At 37.2% G+C, this 19,236-nt stretch overlaps 3 protein-coding genes across 3 annotated transcripts; all 3 read left to right on the top strand.

The window, feature by feature from the left end:
• The first annotated feature begins 1,302 nt into the window (after positions 1 to 1,302).
• On the top strand, positions 1,303 to 2,968 carry si:ch73-52e5.2 (protein THEM6). Its single transcript, XM_056742915.1, has 3 exons — positions 1,303 to 1,645; positions 2,239 to 2,742; positions 2,830 to 2,968. The coding sequence occupies exons 2-3, from the start codon at positions 2,242 to 2,244 to the stop codon at positions 2,935 to 2,937; spliced, it is 609 nt and encodes a 202-aa protein (XP_056598893.1). The 5' UTR covers positions 1,303 to 1,645; positions 2,239 to 2,241; the 3' UTR covers positions 2,938 to 2,968.
• ftr67 (finTRIM family, member 67) lies at positions 2,838 to 13,098 on the top strand. The gene is made up of 8 exons (XM_056742913.1): positions 2,838 to 2,976; positions 5,974 to 6,590; positions 6,701 to 6,796; positions 8,367 to 8,600; positions 11,165 to 11,318; positions 12,008 to 12,067; positions 12,258 to 12,350; positions 12,583 to 13,098. The coding sequence occupies exons 2-8, from the start codon at positions 6,000 to 6,002 to the stop codon at positions 12,636 to 12,638; spliced, it is 1,284 nt and encodes a 427-aa protein (XP_056598891.1). The 5' UTR covers positions 2,838 to 2,976; positions 5,974 to 5,999; the 3' UTR covers positions 12,639 to 13,098.
• A 2,133-nt stretch (positions 13,099 to 15,231) lies between these two features.
• On the top strand, positions 15,232 to 18,553 carry ftr87 (finTRIM family, member 87). The gene is given in 5 exon segments (XM_056742914.1): positions 15,232 to 16,199; positions 16,268 to 16,354; positions 16,504 to 16,737; positions 18,254 to 18,329; positions 18,443 to 18,553. Coding segments are annotated over 4 exon segments (948 nt in total). The 5' UTR covers positions 15,232 to 15,623; the 3' UTR covers positions 18,305 to 18,329; positions 18,443 to 18,553.
• Positions 18,554 to 19,236: the final 683 nt, after the last annotated feature.

Raw genomic sequence — 19,236 nt, 5'->3', positions numbered from 1 at the left:
TAATATAACGCCTAGGTCTTTTTCTTTCTAAACATTTAAAAACCACACAAATGCTTGCTGTTGTGAATATTATTGATTGGCCTACATGTGCTTATCTTATGAAAGCAGTAATTTTTCTACGCTTACAAATTATTGCTTCAGGCGACAATTCTTTTTTAAATTTGTTTAATGTATTTTTAAAGAAAAAACGGATTTCTATAAATTCGTATTTATTTATCTTATATTTCAATAAAATTGTATTATAAAACATTACTTTATTTTCATCAAGTCTGATGAAACTTTAAACTTATTCTTTCTAACTGAAAATAACTAAAAAAGGGCCGTAGCCAAGGTTTGAAAATTAGTAAGAATATAAAACCTAATATTACCAATAAATTTGATAAATTATTCAACATGAATAAATTTACTGATTTAAGAAGTTAACAAATTATAAACGTATGTATTAATGGATAGGGCTTTAAACGGTGGCTAGAGGTTTTCAAAAAAAAAATTGTTACAGGAGAATTAGTCAACGCGGGAAGCGAGCTTCGATCCTACGTTGATCCAGACACCATAATACAATTTAAACTGACAGCGTCGATTACCCCTACACCACTGGAACTGATTTATAAATGGTTTCTTTTATCAATCAATTTTCTCTGCTAAAACGGCTACTAACATGACCCGGCAATAGACGTTAAAAAGGATGATACAACATCTATATCTAATAGCTTATTAGATAAATGGACACGTAAATAGATAAGTGGATCGTTCGCATGTTACATGCATTGTGATGGCAGGGAGTCAGAAATGGGAGGCAACCCCCTAGGCCTACAGTAATGGTTTAACCCTTCCGCTCGTCAGCCAATGGGAACTCGTCACGCTTACACGTCCAAACTGGGCAAGTGGCCGAATGGGCCAAAAACACGCGAAATTGACGTCTGACGTCACGCGTAGAGTACGCGTTGTTTGCGCCTAGAGAACGCGTTGTTTGCGCGTAGAGTACGCGTAGATTTTTCACGCGTAGACTACGCGTACTCTACGCGCAAACAACGCGTACTCTACGCGCAAACAACGCGTTAAAATACGCACGTTTTTGGCCCTCCTGGCGTTCCATAGTCCCCGTTCGCGTCCCATACAAATCTGACGTTTTGCCGTTTGTAGGGCAGGCTGCTGACGTAGAAGCCGCAGTGGCTGGTGGGTAGTGTAAATGACGCCGCCATGTTGGGCAGGGCAGAGCTGTTCTATAACCACCTATAAGTAAATAGGGGGAGATTCTTGTCTTGTGAATAAAAAGGTAAAATTACTTAACGTTCTTAAACCGAGACTGCAATGGTTTATGATTTACGTGTGGTAAAGCAAAGTTCCGTTTCATTTGCTTATTAATTGTCAAAACACTTTTTCTGTCACGACAACTCACGTTTGACAGAAATTGAAATCAATTTAAAATGTTTAAACGTTATTGCGGATTTTCTCGCGAAAACCGGATTTGTCTCTCCTTCACTTTAATGTTTGTTGAAGACACTCGTGCCCTGCACATTATGGGGGCACCGTTGGCGCATCGCTGCAAAAGACGTATCACGTGGTTCAGCTTTCAACCAATTGGAGACCAGCATCGGTCTTTGCGGAAGTGTGAGAAGCCGGTGTCTTTCCAAGCATCCATCCCGTGAGTAACAGAAGAATTTCACATAAAACAAGATTATGATTAATACAATTCGTAAATTCATTCGGTTTGAATGAATATAAGCTATTTTAAACAAACGTATAAACTTAGACAGGATTTTTTGTTCGACCTTGCCGATGTTTTGTAGCTAAAGTCTGATATTTCATCTAAAGGATTAAATGACGTGTGACTCTTAACGGATGTTTCCATAGCGGACGTTCATTAGACATTATTTGTTGTTAAGATACAACATCTTGTGTATTTTATTGTCGGGCCATACTTGTCAATTTTCTGTACTGTAAAAATGCAGTTTAAAATATGCTAAAGAAATTTAAATTGTTTGTTAAGAAAATGAACCATGGTTGAAACCTATTTTTGCCTATTGATTCCCATTTGTACTACCATATTGGTCGTACTACAAATATGGTTAAACTATGGTAAATTTGTGGTAACAAGGTTACTTAAATACATATGGCTACTTTAGTAAAACCATGGTTAATTTTTGTAAGTGTCTTACCTCTGTGATGTTCGGCATGAAAATATGAACCATACATAATCATGATATGAATATTTAATGATTTTCTCTGTGAAACAAGATCATGCTGCTGTGGGTTCTGTCTGGGTCTCTGGTTCTGTTCAGCAGCATTGATGTCTGGTACTTCCTCCGAGGGTCTTGGATAGTCATCAAGTCCTGGTTTCAGGGCCCAGTTCAGGACATTCTGGCCGAGCAGGTGGTTCACGGACGGGTTCTCCTCCACGATCTGGACTACATGTGCCACATGAATAACGCCCGTTATCTGCGCGAATGCGACTTCGCCCGTTTTGCGCACTGCACCCGAAACGGGCTCTTCAGGGCCGCACGGGCCTTCAATGCCACGATGGTGGTCGGGGCTTCGACCATCCGCTACAGGCGCTCTCTGGTCCTAGGCGAGGCATTTGAGTTGCGCACACGCATTGTGTCCTGGGACGAGAAATCCTTCTACCTGGAGCAGAGGTTTGTTTCTAAGTCAGACGGGTTCATCTCGGCTGTCATGCTGTGCAGGCAGAATGTGATTCGCAGCTCTCCGGAGAAGATCCTGGATTTGCTTTGCAAGAGAAAGGTGAGGTTCATGTATTTGTAGTTTGAGTTTTGCAAGGGTGCAGGGGATATTCTTGTCTCTCTAACACATCTTCCATCTCTCTGTCAGGTGGAGTGCCCTGACATACCAGAGGATCTTCAGCACTGGATTAGGTTCATCTCTGCCAGTAGTCAGGCCTTGAGAGCGGAGATTGGATTAGATGAGAAGACCAAATGATCATTTGAAAATCTTTGACCTTAAGCCTTTCTTGTGCATGTAAGTTTCCCCATGATGCCATCCTTGAATTATGTAACATTCCTCGAACGGCAAGTTTTGAAAATGTCAAAGGCATTACTGATCCAGAACCTGTGGCTTTTATCTGTTCATCCGTTTCCTCAGCCGTACGGTTTGCTTTAGTTTAGAAAATGTATTGTTGTATTTCAACATTTAGTCTGATACAGAGGCTGCAAGTAAGAAATTTAGCTGCAAGTAATGATGACTGCATGCGTGAATGTTTGAGGCTGAAAATTTTGATTCCATCGACTTGAATGTCAGGGGCTTTCCGAAAGTAAATGACCAAAGGAACATCATTCTTGAAGCTGAAGTGTGTAATTTCTTTAAAGAGGAGGTAACACACGCAGTTTCTGCCAATCTCATAACAATTTTGAGTACTTATACAGCAGTATTGCATACTTCGTATCTTAGAGGAGTATTTAGTTTGAATTTATTTAAGAGATAAGATACAGCTGTACGATTATTTCCGGAAAAAGTTGTGCTTGTGGAGGTGTGCAGGGGGCGGCGAGCACACAAAGCATCATCGCATTGATTCACTATAAGTTTGTGTTGTTTACATTATGCACTGACTTGACAATTGGCAACAAAACACAGACATATGACTTAGTTTGACTTACCGCGTGTGGTTCATGTCCGGCATTTTTAGAGCTGGGACTGCGCCATCTATTAGTTTTAAACGATCTTCAAATCCAGCTTTATATCCACCGTTCATATAACATTCACCACAGAAATGCCTTGAGCAAAAAAACACAACTAAACTTCAGTAAGCCGAGTGAAGCATCATCGATAGGCGTGCTCTTCCTCACGCTGGCTGGTTGACGCGTGGGCATGCTATTCTGGGAGAATTGACCAATAAGGGAGCCCTTGTTACAAAACGGGAATCCACTTTCGAAAAAACACTCAGAAACCTTTACGAACCCTAGCGGAGTGTATCGAGCACAGAAATACTACGTCATATGTTCAACTCATTTTTTGACAAGTTGACCATGTAAAGCGTGACAAGCCAGCACGTTTACCATTGTAAAGAAGTCAGAATGCATGAAATAGCATGTTACCTCCGCTTTAAAATAATACATGTTTTTAAATGGTTTTCAAGCACTCCGGCTTGTTGCCATTACTTGGCCAAACACATAGTCTCACCCCAAACTCACACGGTTGGTTGAGCCAATGTTGCTGTGTGAAGTTGGTCGTTTGAGTGTTTACAAACCACCTGCAAATGGCTTACCCATTGCTGACTTTGCAAAGAAATGAGTTTATTTCTATAGCACTTTTTACAATTTGCATTGTTGCAGGCAGCTGCACAGAAAACACGCTGTGAAATAAGCAGACAACAAATAAAGATTTAGTAGTATAAATCATAACAGATTTATAATAGAATATACATTTATAAATATATTTCAACATACATTTTTAACATGGAATACATACACACTTCAGCTTTAACTTGAAAATCGTATTTGTTATGTTTGCACTGAGTATTTTATTTAATACATATGGTAAATGATATTTGAGCAGTGATTTCGAAAATATAACAGTGTTGTTTTACACAGATTATCATATATTTATTGTCATCAGGAATGTTTTTGCTGGTCTAATATATTAGCGTTATTGTTTATTCTAATTTGAAATATTTAATTATTTATTGTTATTTAAAAAGGAAATGTGTATTTATTAAATGAAAATATTTTTCACCTCATATTAGTTTATTTAAGAATTGAAGCACCCGTTATGAAACTTGACCAACTTGCATTCTGAAATAAAACATACTAAATAAAAACATAAAAAGTTTGTATCTGTGAGTTATTAAAAGTTTTTAACTATATATATTTTAAAAGTAAATTGTCCTGTGTTTCAAACATGTATACAGTAGATGTACACGTGAGAGCAATACTACTGCCCCCTAGTGTGAATACAATGTCATCATATGTTTGAACTGATGTCTGAAAAGATTGTAACGTTAAATCACAAAAATTTCACTCATAATTTACTCATACCATGCAAAGATGGTCCCAAAAGTCCAAGAAGCTCATCCATCCATTATAAAAGCTATCTAAATCTCGTAAGAATAAGTCTTCCGAACTATAATTAGGTGAGAAAATAATTAATATCTTTTCAAATAGGGCAACCTATATTTTCAAATCTTATTGGTTCCTGTGTCTCGTGACCAGTTGTCATGTATTTTTGTGAAACTAAGATCCAAAAAGATTTGAGTTATTGACACACATTTTAATGTTTAATTTCAAATGAGAGAATTTTCACTTTCCAGTAATTTCCTTTAGGATTGGCTGCATGCCTTTTCAATATTAGATATAAAACTCTCAAAAAGTTGACTCCGCTTTATGAGTCAGGCATTCAGGTTGGATGCTTAAATATTGAGTAGCGATGATTTTGGTATGTTTTGATTTCTTTGGGTATTTTGGTGTTGCAATGATACGAAAGCAAAATAAAAATAACGTTAAAATATATAAGGAGAACTAAAGTGTATTGTTTTCCCCATACGTCACTAATACAAATATGTTGGTGGGTCTTGACATGGATCACTGTCTAGGTGGGTTCTTGAATTCAGCAGTTTCTGGCCTAAATCATGTAATTGTATGAAGAGGGAGGGACATTTCTAAAACATGGAACTTTTGACCATGTGTATGGAATGCCATTATTGACAAAATACTGACACAGTGGTTGTCATTCAGTGTTATTTAGGGCAATGTTTTGTCTGTGTATATGTTGCTTATTGTTTTATCTTTATTTCTCTTTGATTTTGGGTTAAATATAATTTTTTCGTGTGCGTGCCACTCACCTAATGTTTCGCTTTCTGTATGTCATGCTGTAAACTTGCTTACACCACACACTGCAGATCTTTCTCTATCTGCTCAGCTGTTGTTTAAGGCAGCGGTCCGCCCCTCCCCCTCCTATAACAGCTCATTGTCACATGACCCTAACTTCCTGCATAAACAAAGCCTGTTTGCCTGCTTCACACAGGCTCGGGCGGACTGCAAGCTTTTAAAATGGCGCAGGCTGGGGTTTTCCTGGAGCACGACCAGTTCAACTGTTCCATCTGTCTGGACGTTCTTAAGGATCCCGTGACAATTCCGTGTGGACACAGTTATTGTAAAGGCTGCATCAAAGGCTACTGGGACCAAGATGACTATCTGGGTATTTACGGCTGTCCTCAGTGCAGGCAGACTTTCACGCCCAGACCCTTTCTGGGTAAGAACACCATGTTGGCTGACGTTGTGGAGAAGCTGAATAAGACAGGACTCCACGCTGCACCCTCCGATCCAACCCATGCTGAGCCCGGGGATGTGGAGTGTGACGTCTGCTCGGGGAAGAAAAACAAAGCCTTCAAATCGTGTCTGGTCTGTCTGGCATCTTATTGTGAGAGCCACATACAAGCTCACTTCGAGTCGCCCGCCTTCCAGAAACACAAACTGGTTTCGCCTTCCAGGAACGTACGAGAGCAGCTATGTCGTCAGCACGAAAAACTGCTGGAGGTTTTCTGTCGCACAGATCAGCAATGTATTTGTCACCTTTGTTTGACGGATGAACACAAAGGGCATGACACGGTTCTGGCATCAAAAGAAATTAATGAGAAAAAGGTAAATTGTGTATGTTTTGTAAGAAATTAAACGGATATCAAAGTTGTTTGAATTATGATACACAGGAAAATATGAAATGGTCTTTTTTGAAGATTTTTTTTTTTTGGCAGAACGCTCTGGCAGAGATGCAGAGGATTTCACAGCAAAGGATTCAGGAGAGAGAAAAGGAGTTGGCAGATCTGAGACAAGCTACACACATGCTCACTGTAAGTCTGATGTGTTTTGTCATCTGTTTTTCCAGCATAAACTCTGTTCTTTGTTGATAAACTCATTTCAATCTAAAATAGCTCTTGTAATCAAACCTTTCTTTTGTTTCTTCAGGTGTCGGAAAAAATACAGTCTATAAAATGCTGGGGTTTTTCAAGTCATGGTTGGGTGAAACATGGACAAATTGGTGTAAATTAACCAAGAAAATGTTCATATTTAACCCAACCATGACTTATGAAACAAATCAACTCCAAATCCTATTTATGTCACATTGAACTTAATAGTTCTTAAAACTTGTCATTTCTTCGTATCATTTTCATATGAGATCAGATTTTTATTTTTCCACCGCCACACAGTCATTATTTAGCTTTTACATTATTTTCTCTCATACTCATAATGTATAGTATAAAACTCAATGTTCAATGTCTGCTGCTTAGTCCGACATTTTTCTCTGGGTAGAAAAAAACAGAAAACCTTTACAGATAAATAACTTGTGAATACTGTATTTTTATTTTACTTATATTTTAAATAGAATGATCTTTGTGCTTGTATCATGTTAGTCTGTTGCGCAGAATCTAATCCATGTTTAATGATTGATGATGCAGCAATAAACCAGCTAGTAATTTGAACTTTGATCATTTAAAAAGAAAATTAAAACAGTGATGTATTTTAAGGACAGAAGGTCAAATAAAGTACAGTACTAATATCAGAATTGGTTGAAAGTATAGTATGATCGGTGCATCTGCAGTATAGACCAAAGCCACATTTGAATGAGCTCGTGTTCAAAACCACAAGATTCTACTTGTACGCCACCATATGTGAATAAACTAAATAAATTTATATTTATAAGTATTTTTTTATTTGTCCAATCTTTGCTTCAATAAATATTTTTTGTGGATTTTGAATTCTGATAATAATATTACATTTACAGCCGGAGATAAAAAGTAAGAGACCATTTCAAAGACCATTTTCATCTTTTCTGCATATACATACGTATATATACATGTGTGTATGTGTTTGGTATAATATTGTTTTATTTGTTCTGTGAACTACTAACAATATTTCTCTCAAATTCCAAAATAAAAATATTGTTACTATTTGCATTTATTTTCAGAAAATATTAACTGGAGAAACGGGTGAAAATAACAGAAAAAAATTCCTGTATTTTTTCAAACCTCAAATACTGCAACAAAAAAGTTCATATCCACTTTAAAGTGAACAGTGCATGACAGTCATATTTGTACATGGATTTAGGAAAAGTAAAAAAAAAAAAAATGTGATAACCTGAATTTTTGCCCCCAGTTTTCATGTGTCTTGTCATTTTGTCAGTCTTTCACATTAGTGTTAGATGACTTTATGTCATTCCTGAGGTTTGATTTTGTTGAAATTCAACAGACACTGGACTGGAATGAACACAATACATCTAGAAATGCTGATTGAACATTATTTGGAACGAACTTTTTTTTCCACACCTGTATATCAAACTACCTCAAACTCTTATTACAAGTGGATATTTCTTATTTATGATGTATGTCACTTACTCATGTGTCATGTTTTGTATCTTCTCAGCATTCAGCACAAGCGGCTCTTGATCAGAGCGAGTGTATTTTCACAGAGCTGGTCTGCTCCATCGAGCGACGGCGCACCGAGGTGAAAGATCTGATCCGAGGTCACGAGAGGGCGGCTGTGAGTCAGGCCGAAACGGTTCTTCAACAGCTGGAACAAGAGATTACAGAGTTAAAGAAAAAACATGCGGAAATAGAAGAGCTCTCTCAAACAGAGGATCATATCACTTTCTTCCAGGTAACATTTGTTAGATTATTAAACACAACCTCCTGAGTCCTGATCACACTGTGATGCTTATGAAACATTTTTTGGGGGGATTTCAATCTACAATATTTGTGGCACCAGCCCAGATCACACAAAAATATAAATATTAAATGTTCACCCATAGGAATCATTTCAACTTCAAGTTTTAATATTTAATCATAAATATATGAATAATTAACTTGAAACTAAATAGTTTCAAACCCCTATGACTCTTACTATCTTATAGGGAGTCTGAACATAGGTGTAATTTCCTCATCTTGCTCTTTTGCGACAAAATACAATATGTGACGTCTGACTAAAATCGAATATTATGCGTTTCTTTGAATGAATGTGAGGTCTAAGTAGCATACAAACCGCGGAGGTCTTAGAAGACCTTTTGTGTTCCAAACAGGTCGGGTTTGAAATGACACGAAGGTGAAAATGGCTGAATGACTTCTTTTAATCTGAGCATTTGTACCCTTAAGCAAGAATGGTCTTGATTCAATTTCTGAAACATTTGGCCACTCTGCTCTGCATTGTCTCTATAGTGTGAACTTTTAATAAAAACTTGAAAGGACTTGCAGAAAGCAACAGACGTTTTAGTTTGCATCATCAGAAACAGAACGAGCTTTATTGCCAAGTGTGCTTGTACACACAAGGAATTTGTCTTTGTGACAGAAGCTTCCAGTCCACATACAGGTTAAAAAAGTGACAGGCACAGAAAAATATATATTTATATATTTAAAAAATAAATATTTGAGAGATTATACACATTTGACAAAAAGGATAATATTAGACAAAATGACAATAGGCGGTGTATTGTATGTACAGATATGCTATATACAAACTATACTGATTATATAAAGGTTATGCAGGGTAATGCGGATAGCTGGATATAGTATCACGTATATGTATAATAAATATGAGTAAATAGTTGTGTATTGCATACGTTTTATTGCACAGTAGAAAATTGAACAGTTCATGAGGTATATGGACAGAGGGAAGAAACTTTTCCTATGTTTGGCTGTTTTGGTGCTCTGTGCTCTGTAGCGCCTACCAGACAGCAACATTCAAAGAGAAAGTGCGCTGGTGATTTTGCGAGTTCTTTTACTCACTCTGGATGAGTACAGTTCTTGATTGGGGAGGGTTGTGCTAGTGAATCGCTCAGCATTAACCACTATCCGTTAGTTTTTGCAGCTTAGCCGAACCCGACAGTTACAGAAGTACAGTGGATGGATTCAATGGCAGCTGAGTAGAACTTAGAGCAACTCCTGTGGCGTGTTGAACTTTCTCAGCTGGCGAAGGAAGTACAGCCTCTGCTGGGCCTTTTTGACAATAGAGTCAATGTGAATGTCCCACTTCAGGGGGTAAACTCCATTTACCAATTCTAACTAACTGTTGCTTGTCTGTCATAAATCTAATGATCCATTGACAGACAGGGCTAGGAACGAGGAGCTGGGTTATTTTGGTCTGGAGTAGGGTTGGGACGCTGGTGTTAAAGGCTGATCTGAAGTCCACAAACAGGATCCTTGCATAATTCCCTGGTCTGTCCAGATGTTGTAGGGTATGATGCAGTCCCATGTTGACTGTATAATCCACAGACCCGTTTGCTCGGTAAGCAAACTGCAGGGGGTCTAGTAAAGTTCCTGTGATGTATTTCAGGTAAGACAACACCAGTCTTTCCAATGACTTCATGCCCACAGGTGTCAAGGCAATGGGTCTGCAGTCATTAAGTTCTGTGATTTTGGATTTCTTTGGGATGGGAATAATGGTGGCGCGTTTGAAGCAGTAAGGGACTTTGCACAGCTCCAGTGATTGTTGAAGATCTGTGAAAAAACTGAGGCCACCTGGTGATTTCCATCTCTTTTGTTTCCTGAAGACCTTACGACGCATATTATCTTCAATGATCTGAAATGCAAAATGGGAGGAGAGGGGGGTAGCTGGAGGTGTTGATGGCTGTGTAGAAAGGTGTTCAGTGTGGGGTGTGAGACCAAGGGTTTCAAATCTACAGTAAAACTCATTGAGGTCGTCAGCAAGCTGATGATTTGCCTCAGTGCTGGGGGATTGTGTCTTGTAGTTTTTAATGTCTACAGGCCTTCCACGCTGAGACAGGGTTGATTGCTGAAAACTGGTTTTCCAGCTTTTTAGTGTAGCTCTTCTCAGCCACTCTAATTTCCTTTTCCAGTGTGTTCTTGGCCTGATTGTACAAGATTATGTTCCCACTACTGTATGCATCCTCTTTGGCCTGGCTAAGCTGTCTGAGTTTTGGTGTAAACCATGGTTTGTCGTTGTTATATGTTTAATATGTCCTGGTAGGAATGCACATTGCCTCACAGAAATGTAAGAAGTTACAGTCTCAGTAATATCATCCAGATCTGTGGCAGCAGCTTCAAAAATACTCCAATCAGTGCATTCTACACTTAAATATGTCATGACATCCAGATGCAGAGTTTAGTCCTGCTTTGGTTCCCTCAAACCGATATCAGCGGTGTCCTTTTATTTCTTATTTCATGGTATCTTTCAGTTTGGAAATGATTCTGTCTTGTGTTATTTTTCAGAGTTGCAGGTCTCTGTGTGATCAGCCGGTGCCTGTTGAAGTGCCAAACATCGAATCGGACCCAAACTTCAGACATGTAGTGGCGGCGCTGTCGGAGTTCCAGGCTCTCCTAGAAGACGTGTACCAGGGCGGATTTGTGAACATCTCTGAGAAAGGTACACCTGAGTCATGTGCTGTCTTCTGTACATCTGCCTGAAAATAACGTGCATTGGGAAGTTAATAATAAAGTTTAATTGAAATAACGTGTATTGGGAAAGTATATTAATATTCTATTTTAATGATATTTTAAAGAATACATAACTAGGGATTTTTAAGGTCCTAGTTTGGTTTATGTAGTGTCCAACAACAAGTTTATGTACATAGAAGGGATAAAAACACTATTTTGTTATAATAGGTAGTTATTCTTACCTTACTTCTTCAGTGACTCTCAAATGATTAATTCCGCAATTGATCCGTCTAATCTCCTCCTTTCCACTAGCCTAGTCTAACGTGATTGGTCAGATGGTCTTGTCTGCAGTGATTTCTCTACCGCGAATGAGGCTCACCAGCTACAGTGTTTGGGGGGGAAGAGTAAAGTTTTCGCGGGCAGTCCTAACAAAACATAGGGGGTGACTATATGTAGTGACTATGGACAACTTGTTTGCGTAATTCCTTTTTCAATAACTTTGTTATTCATTCACCTTCGGATTAACAATTTGGCAGACTGCTTACTTTTTAAACACGGCAACATTACACACTGCATGAATTGATATTTTCATGAACTCATGTTATGTTATGTTATCTTTAAACGAGACATTTGAAGCCATTGTGTTGCTAAAAAAACATTTTCTATTATGACTTGCAGTAAATGATGTCACTATTATTCGACCCATGAAACCGAAGACAGACTCTGAGTCAAACGCCGGTAAGACTTTATTTTTAAATGTAATTAAAAAATATATTTTCCTCAACACCATACACTGTATATATATCCAAATGTAATGATTTGAAATGTAAATTATTCTTACATGAAAAAAAAACATTTTTGAATAAAATGTATTTATATAATCACATGTAAAGATGCTTAAGGTGCTAACATGCTGTTTATTTCATAGCCATAGAAACACCTCTGAACTTTGGCCAGGCGGCACCGAACCCTTTTAACTTCGCTGTCCCCACGTTTGGTGGGTTTTCATTGTCATCTTATGGTGAGTATGAGCTTTGATTTCAGATGAAAGAACGGTTGTGTTTGAAGAAGGGTTTGTGTAAATTCTGCAAACTAAAGAGTTTTTACATTTGCCTTTTGAGATTAATTGTGTTTTTTAATATCCCACATGAAATGTAGTTTGATCATTTCAATCAAATAATTACATGCAATGAATTTTATATACAACTGTATACAGTAAACAATTGTCTTGTAATACTTTCCTTCCTTTTCAGGAGCGCGAACATCAGGTTCTCGACAGAAGCTCCTGCCACGCAGAAGAAGAAGGTAGCTTCAAGACCGGCCATAAAGATGCCTGATCAGAATGTGACGGAGGAACACAACTGATGCCCACGATGTTTTTATTCTTCACAGATTGTTTCTGGGGAAATGTACATTTTAATATTGTATAAACTGAAAGATGTATTATTCACAAACGTATTCATTTTCTGGTCTCCTACAAGTATGTGCTTTGAGTGCAGGTCTGTGTGATATTTCAAAGTTTAAAAATGATTATGTAAGCGAGATATAAGTATTTTCTTAAGTTATAATCATACATATTGTATAGTAGGGCGTTTGAAGTCCCTCAATTGCTTTATTGCTATTAACTCCATGTATTAACAGAGGTTTTAATGTTGATTTTAGCTTCATAACATGTATGAGTCATGGACAGTATATCATTGCTAGTATTTAAAAAATTAGGATGCTAAATATTTTTCATTTCATACGCAAAATAAAGTTTCATTCATGCAGTTTAATGGCTCTGGAATTTTAACGGAGTTGACTATATAGCAGCTTGGCATGGAATTCACCCATAGATATCCAATTTATATACATATTTACTTATTATACACCGTTTCTTCAGTATGCTTTATGGGTGTTTTTGTATGAATTCAAACATCTCTGGTTTCACGTTTTATTACTGCTGAAGGCTGCATGACGACACATAGAGAAACAATGTCACCTTCATTTGTGCAGTGAGGGAACTTACAACAAATCGGTCTTGATGAGAACAAGGATGAATTTGATAATGTCCTGCTCACAAACGTCTCTGACCTTAGTTAAATTTTCTTTTCAACAATACTTTTATGATCTACAACATGCACCAATGCACACAATCCTGTATCCCATAATGCAATGTACTCATCTTGACCTTCTCATTGTTCATAAAGATTATTTCAGTAGAACTTGGACACACCTGAAATGCAATTTCAGCATAAAATGTTATCATCTAATTCTAATACATTTAAAATAGTAGTATTTGGTAGAAAGCCTGATATCTGACTCTGTTACATGCCAAGAACAACTTATTCAAGAAATGAGTGTTAATACAAACACTTTCAAGAACATTGATAGTTGAAGGGCTTTAGACCTCAATAAAACAATGAAACTGTATTATATAGACCACCAAGAAAAAAAAATCTCATTCATTATATGATTCAAGTTTTTAAATCATCAAACTCCAAAGTCACAACAATTTTTTTTATCAGAGAACAAATGAAGAGTTCTTTTTTTAAAAGAACAGCCCAGATCTATAAATCCATTTTAATAGTTGTCATGAAAATGACCTAGACCCATACATTTTGTTAATATTCAATTTATCCTGTTAAAATGGTTTGTTGGCTCAGTCTGAACATGTTAAACAATGATTGTTAAATGAAACAACAATATTGTCGATAATAAATTCAAAGTTTATTTTTCATTTTTTTCAAAACGCTACAAATCCATCCTTTTTTTCAGAAAAATGTTGGGTTTTTAAGAGAACATGCAACATATGACATCAGTGACTCATAGTATAAATTAATATAAATCAAATAAATGCAAATAGTTGAAATAAATAACAGTCAAATAAAATAAATAGTAACAAACTAAATAGTAAAATAAAATAAATATTTTCAATTTCATGTTTCAAATAACTTAAAAATAACACACTAAAGAGCAAATTCTGATTGGTCGAGAGGACATATCGCAATTAGGCTAAGAACAGGTTCGGCACTTATAGCGTTTTGGAAAGAAACTGCATCTTGTTGAACATTTTAAACAAGGAAATATAACGATTTGGCATGAAACATTGATGGAGCAGTGAATAGGTTTAGTACACAGCGTAAGTAAATTTGGCCTTTAATGCGTTTTGGAAAAGAGCTCTTCAAATAAACCACTAAATTCTCAACCTGTCGAGCAGACAGTACACTTAAATGCATTTATTTATTTAAAATAGATGAATGGGAGTTGAAAGGAAAAGCAGCCAACATTGGAATTGTCATTTAAAGTTTTTTTTAAAAGAATTATAGAATTGATCAATATTTAATTCTCATAGCTGAATTTGTGTCATATCATACATTTAAAAGCTTTGCTCATCATAATGAAGTAGACTTTCAAAAGTTTTTTCAAACCAACTCAAAATTTTAAGTTAACCCTTTAATGAATGCATTTTTAAGAATGTTATAAGTCATTCTTTTCATTTGTTTTTAATTGTGTGCGTTTCTATATGGACTTTAAAAAAACGTTTACAATTTTTTTTTTACACATTTTCCAAAGACATTTTCAGTGCATACTTGTGGGCGACATGTGTTTTGTTTTTGTTTGAAGTAATCACAGTGAACTCTGTGTGAAAGGGTTGAAATTAATTCACACACACAATACATTCACCTAAATAATATACTATTCTGTTAAATACACTTTGACACTCGCGAGTCGCACATGCACTTGGACATATTATCACAAAGTTCAATCATGACAAATCAACAAACATTATTAAATAAATACGTGAACTTCAAACCATACAACCGAAAAGACAATGACTGCAGATCCAAAACCAGACAGTAATCCATTTAAATCATGGTGCGAATTTAACGTTTATGTTGCAAGGCCTGCTGGGAACTTTCAAACTCTTGTTAAATGTAAAATATGTTTGTTAAGTTGAAGAACTTGAGAATTGAAGTACATTCAACAAAATGATCTTAGTGAGCAACATGAATCTTATTCAGAAAAAATATGACTAAATCTTTGTTTTAAAGTGTAGTTTTGATGACTTTATATACACATACCACTATATGCCATTTATATAATATCTATTGCGTGTTAAACGAGCTTAAACCTACATTGTACCCCGGATTTCTTTTGTGCGATCGGTTGCTTCGGGCTGTTTTGCATTGAAACCTGATAAGTGTCTACCTGCACAATGCCCACGCCCGCTTCACACACAAACAATTGTGTCCGTCCTGTCTCTGTGGCCACCCGTCGTTTCACTCTCTTTTAACCACAGTTGTGGTAAAACATGGCAGGCACAAACATATCTGTGGACAAAGAGCAGTTCTGCTGTTCGGTGTGTCTGGACGTGTTGTGGGAGCCGGTCACTATACCGTGCGGTCACAGCTACTTTATGGAGTGCATTAAAGGTTACTGGAGAAAATGTGATTTGAAAGAAGAGTACAGTTGCCCTCAATGCAGACGGACCTTCAGCCCCAGACCTGCTCTCTCCAGAAACACCATGCTGGCTGATATCGTAGAGAAACTGAGAAGACCGGGAGTTCAGTAGAGTCGCAGTGAGGTGGTGGTTGACGAGTGCGACGTTTGAGTGGGAAAGAAACACAGAGCTGTTATGTCCTGTGTGAAATGTCAGACATCGTACTGTGAAATCCACCTGAAAGCTCAAAACGAAAGGAACCGGGGGAGAACCCATCAGTTCAATGAAATCACGAGACAGCCGCAGAAAATAATCTGTTCACGTCATAATAAACCGAAGGACGTTTACTGTCGCACCGACCAACAGTGCGTTTGTAGCTCGTGCTTGAAGGATGGGCATAAGGGGCACGACGTCGTTTCAGTGATGGAGGAAAGAATGGAGAAACAGGTACCTGCACAGATTGTGATTCATATTTAAACATATTCAGATCGACATCTGACTTGATTTTCAAACAGAAACGGCTGGAGGAAGCTTGGAAGATGTCAAAGCAAAGGTGTAAAGACAGAGAAAAGGAGCTCAGAGATATTGTGAAATACGTCAAGGTATGCGAATCAGAATATCTACGCAGGCAACAGGCAGCTAGATGAAAATGATGTTTGAAATCTCTGTCAAACAGAGATAAAGAGATGCTCGGTCCATATTTTACCCAACATTAAGTTTACTGACCTGTATCCCTTCCACATCGACACAGCATTCTTCACAAGCAGTGGAAGAAGACAGCGAGAAGATCTTCGTCAGACTGCTGCGCTCCATTGAAAAGAAACACTTGGAGGTGAAAGAGATGATCAGAGGTGTGGAGAGGAAGGTTTTAGGCCAGACCGAGAAGCTTCTAGAGCGATTGAATCAACAGATAACTGAATACCAGAGAGAGGAGGCCGTTCTAGAGAAGCTCTCAAACACAAATGATCACGTCTATTTCCTACAGGTAAATGATTCAGAGTCTCACATTCAACGTAAAAAATATAAGACCACACAACAATAAAAAACATGGAACCTTTTTTCCCTAGATTTTTCTTGTTTACTCAACTTTTGATCAAGTACTTTAACTCAACTAAATTTTCTCTAAATCTGTTGAACCAACTTGAAATAACTGAACAATAAGCAAAATTGTGAGTTCACTCAACTATGAATTGATGTCCATCCAACCCAAATTATTACGTTTTCTTCTATTATTTTTCATTACATTATAAACATGATCTAACATAAATCTAAAGAAGACAGACCAAAACACTGGCTCAGTAACTGCTCAAGTAGTTTGTGTTGAATCCACTTTCAGGAGCATGAGGACCGGATCATGCCCTAAGACCTCAACACAAGAAAGACAAACATAAATCATGGTGACATTTATGAAACATCATTCTTTAAAAAACAACTCTAAATTAATACAACAGGAAACTTAGCATTTGCGTAAATGAAGTTAGCAAACACTAAAACAGAAATCCTTTTTTAAAATTGGATTCAAAACCTAAATATGACACGATGCATGCTGGGAACTTTTGTGTTTGTTGAGCTGACATGATCTTAGTCCAGTTGACAAAATAAGCTTTGTTAGCAAAATGCTCTGGACGGATTTTGTTCAGTCCACACAAAATAGTATATTGGCTCCTTCTACATACAGTAAATGTCTTTTATCAAGTAACGTAATTTTCAAGTATGCCTATACTTACACTAATGTACAAGTATACTTCTATTATAGAACTATTTTAATATTTGTGACATAATTGGGCCACTTTTTTGTTTTCAAAAGTATAAAGAGCTAACAGAAAACAAGGTATAAAGTGTACCAGTATTAAACTTATTAACTTATTAACTAAAGTTTTTTGTGTACTGCAACTAACCTACAAGTGTTCTTAAATATTATCGATATGTGAGTGCACTTATTATACTGCAAATGTTTTGTTTATGAAAGTACACTTTGAAGTATACTCTATGTAGTTGTAAAAATGAACTTAACATTTTATTTATTGCATTGTGTGGAAAAGTATTTAATATGCTCTAATCAACAGAGTAAGCACAACTTTAAGCCAAGTATACTTTTACTTTTAAGCATCAATGAAAAGATTGAGAAGTAAAGGCCAAATATAGACTTTTCCAGTTAAAGTATACTCAAATGTAATTGTTTTATATCTAAGAAGCACTGTACATAAACTGTTTTTGGTCAGGGTTGGACTGTGAAGAAAAGAAAATATCATTCTTGATAAGAGATCATTGTGTGGATTTGTCACCTCCTGTTCACAGCTGTTTTGTGTTCATGTGTGTAGCACTGTCAGAGCCACTGTGCTCCTCCTGATATCGGGCGTCGACCCAGCATTGATGTCCAATATTTTATGCAGTCATAACGACATCTTCACATAGAAAACCGGTTTTGGATAACAAACATTAACTGTGTTGATACACAAACACCTGTGATAAACTCACACGTGACTCTTTTATATTTACAGTTGATGAAGACCGTGAACGGTCATCTGAAAACTCACAGAGTTCAGTGGTGAACATTGAATAAGGTATTATCTTAAGGTATTGTTTTATCTCTACCAGCGAGTGAGTGAAACTACATCAACTGACCTGTCTTTGCATGTTCATGATCAAAGACACATTTGATCTAATGTGAACTCGCTCACCTTTTCCAGCACATAAACATTTACTACAAACTAAACCCAAGACCAGAGGAGACTTCTTACAATGTAAGCCTGATTTTATATCATTCACCACTGATGCAAGACGACTAGAAAATCATAAAACCACATTCTTATGGTAAGCTAAGATAAACCCAAACCGAAATTTAAAGGTCAACCCCCCAAAAATGAACAATGCTTGTAAACAAACAGTTCTTAGCCACCATTGACTACAATAGTAAGAAACATAAAAAAACTGAAATTTATAAAGTAATTTTATAAAGCACCAATACTTAATGTTTAGACCATAAACAAACTAATTCTCAATCAATAGATAGCTCCGATTTAATGTTAGACCCCAACACTGCAAACTCCTTCCTGCCTCTTTCTTCTGAAAACAAAGAAGTCACGACAGAATACGAGCCGCAGTCGTACCCGGATCACCCCGAGAGGTTCGACAGCTGGGCTCAGGTCCTGTGCGCCAGGGGTCTGGCCAGACGCTCTTACTGGGAGGTGGTGTGGGGAGGCAATGGAGGATATTCCATCGGAATCTCCTACAAAGAGATTATTAGAACCAGAGGGAAAACTGGGACACAACACCAAATCCTAGAGTTTGGAGTTTTCTGATTCTGTGTGTTCGTTCCAGCACAATAAGTCAAGGATAGAAATACATACCCCAGTGCCAGAGAGAGAGTTGGGGTGTTTCTGGATCACACGGCTGTGCATTTGGCTTTCTATAGTGTTTCTATGGAAGACGACTCCATGACGTTACTGCATCGAGAGCAGACTACCTTCACTCAGCCGCTTTA

This window comes from Triplophysa dalaica, chromosome 3, assembly GCF_015846415.1.
Source record: "Triplophysa dalaica isolate WHDGS20190420 chromosome 3, ASM1584641v1, whole genome shotgun sequence".
NCBI classification, from domain to species: domain Eukaryota; kingdom Metazoa; phylum Chordata; class Actinopteri; order Cypriniformes; family Nemacheilidae; genus Triplophysa; species Triplophysa dalaica.
This window is presented reverse-complemented; position numbering and strand designations above follow the sequence as displayed.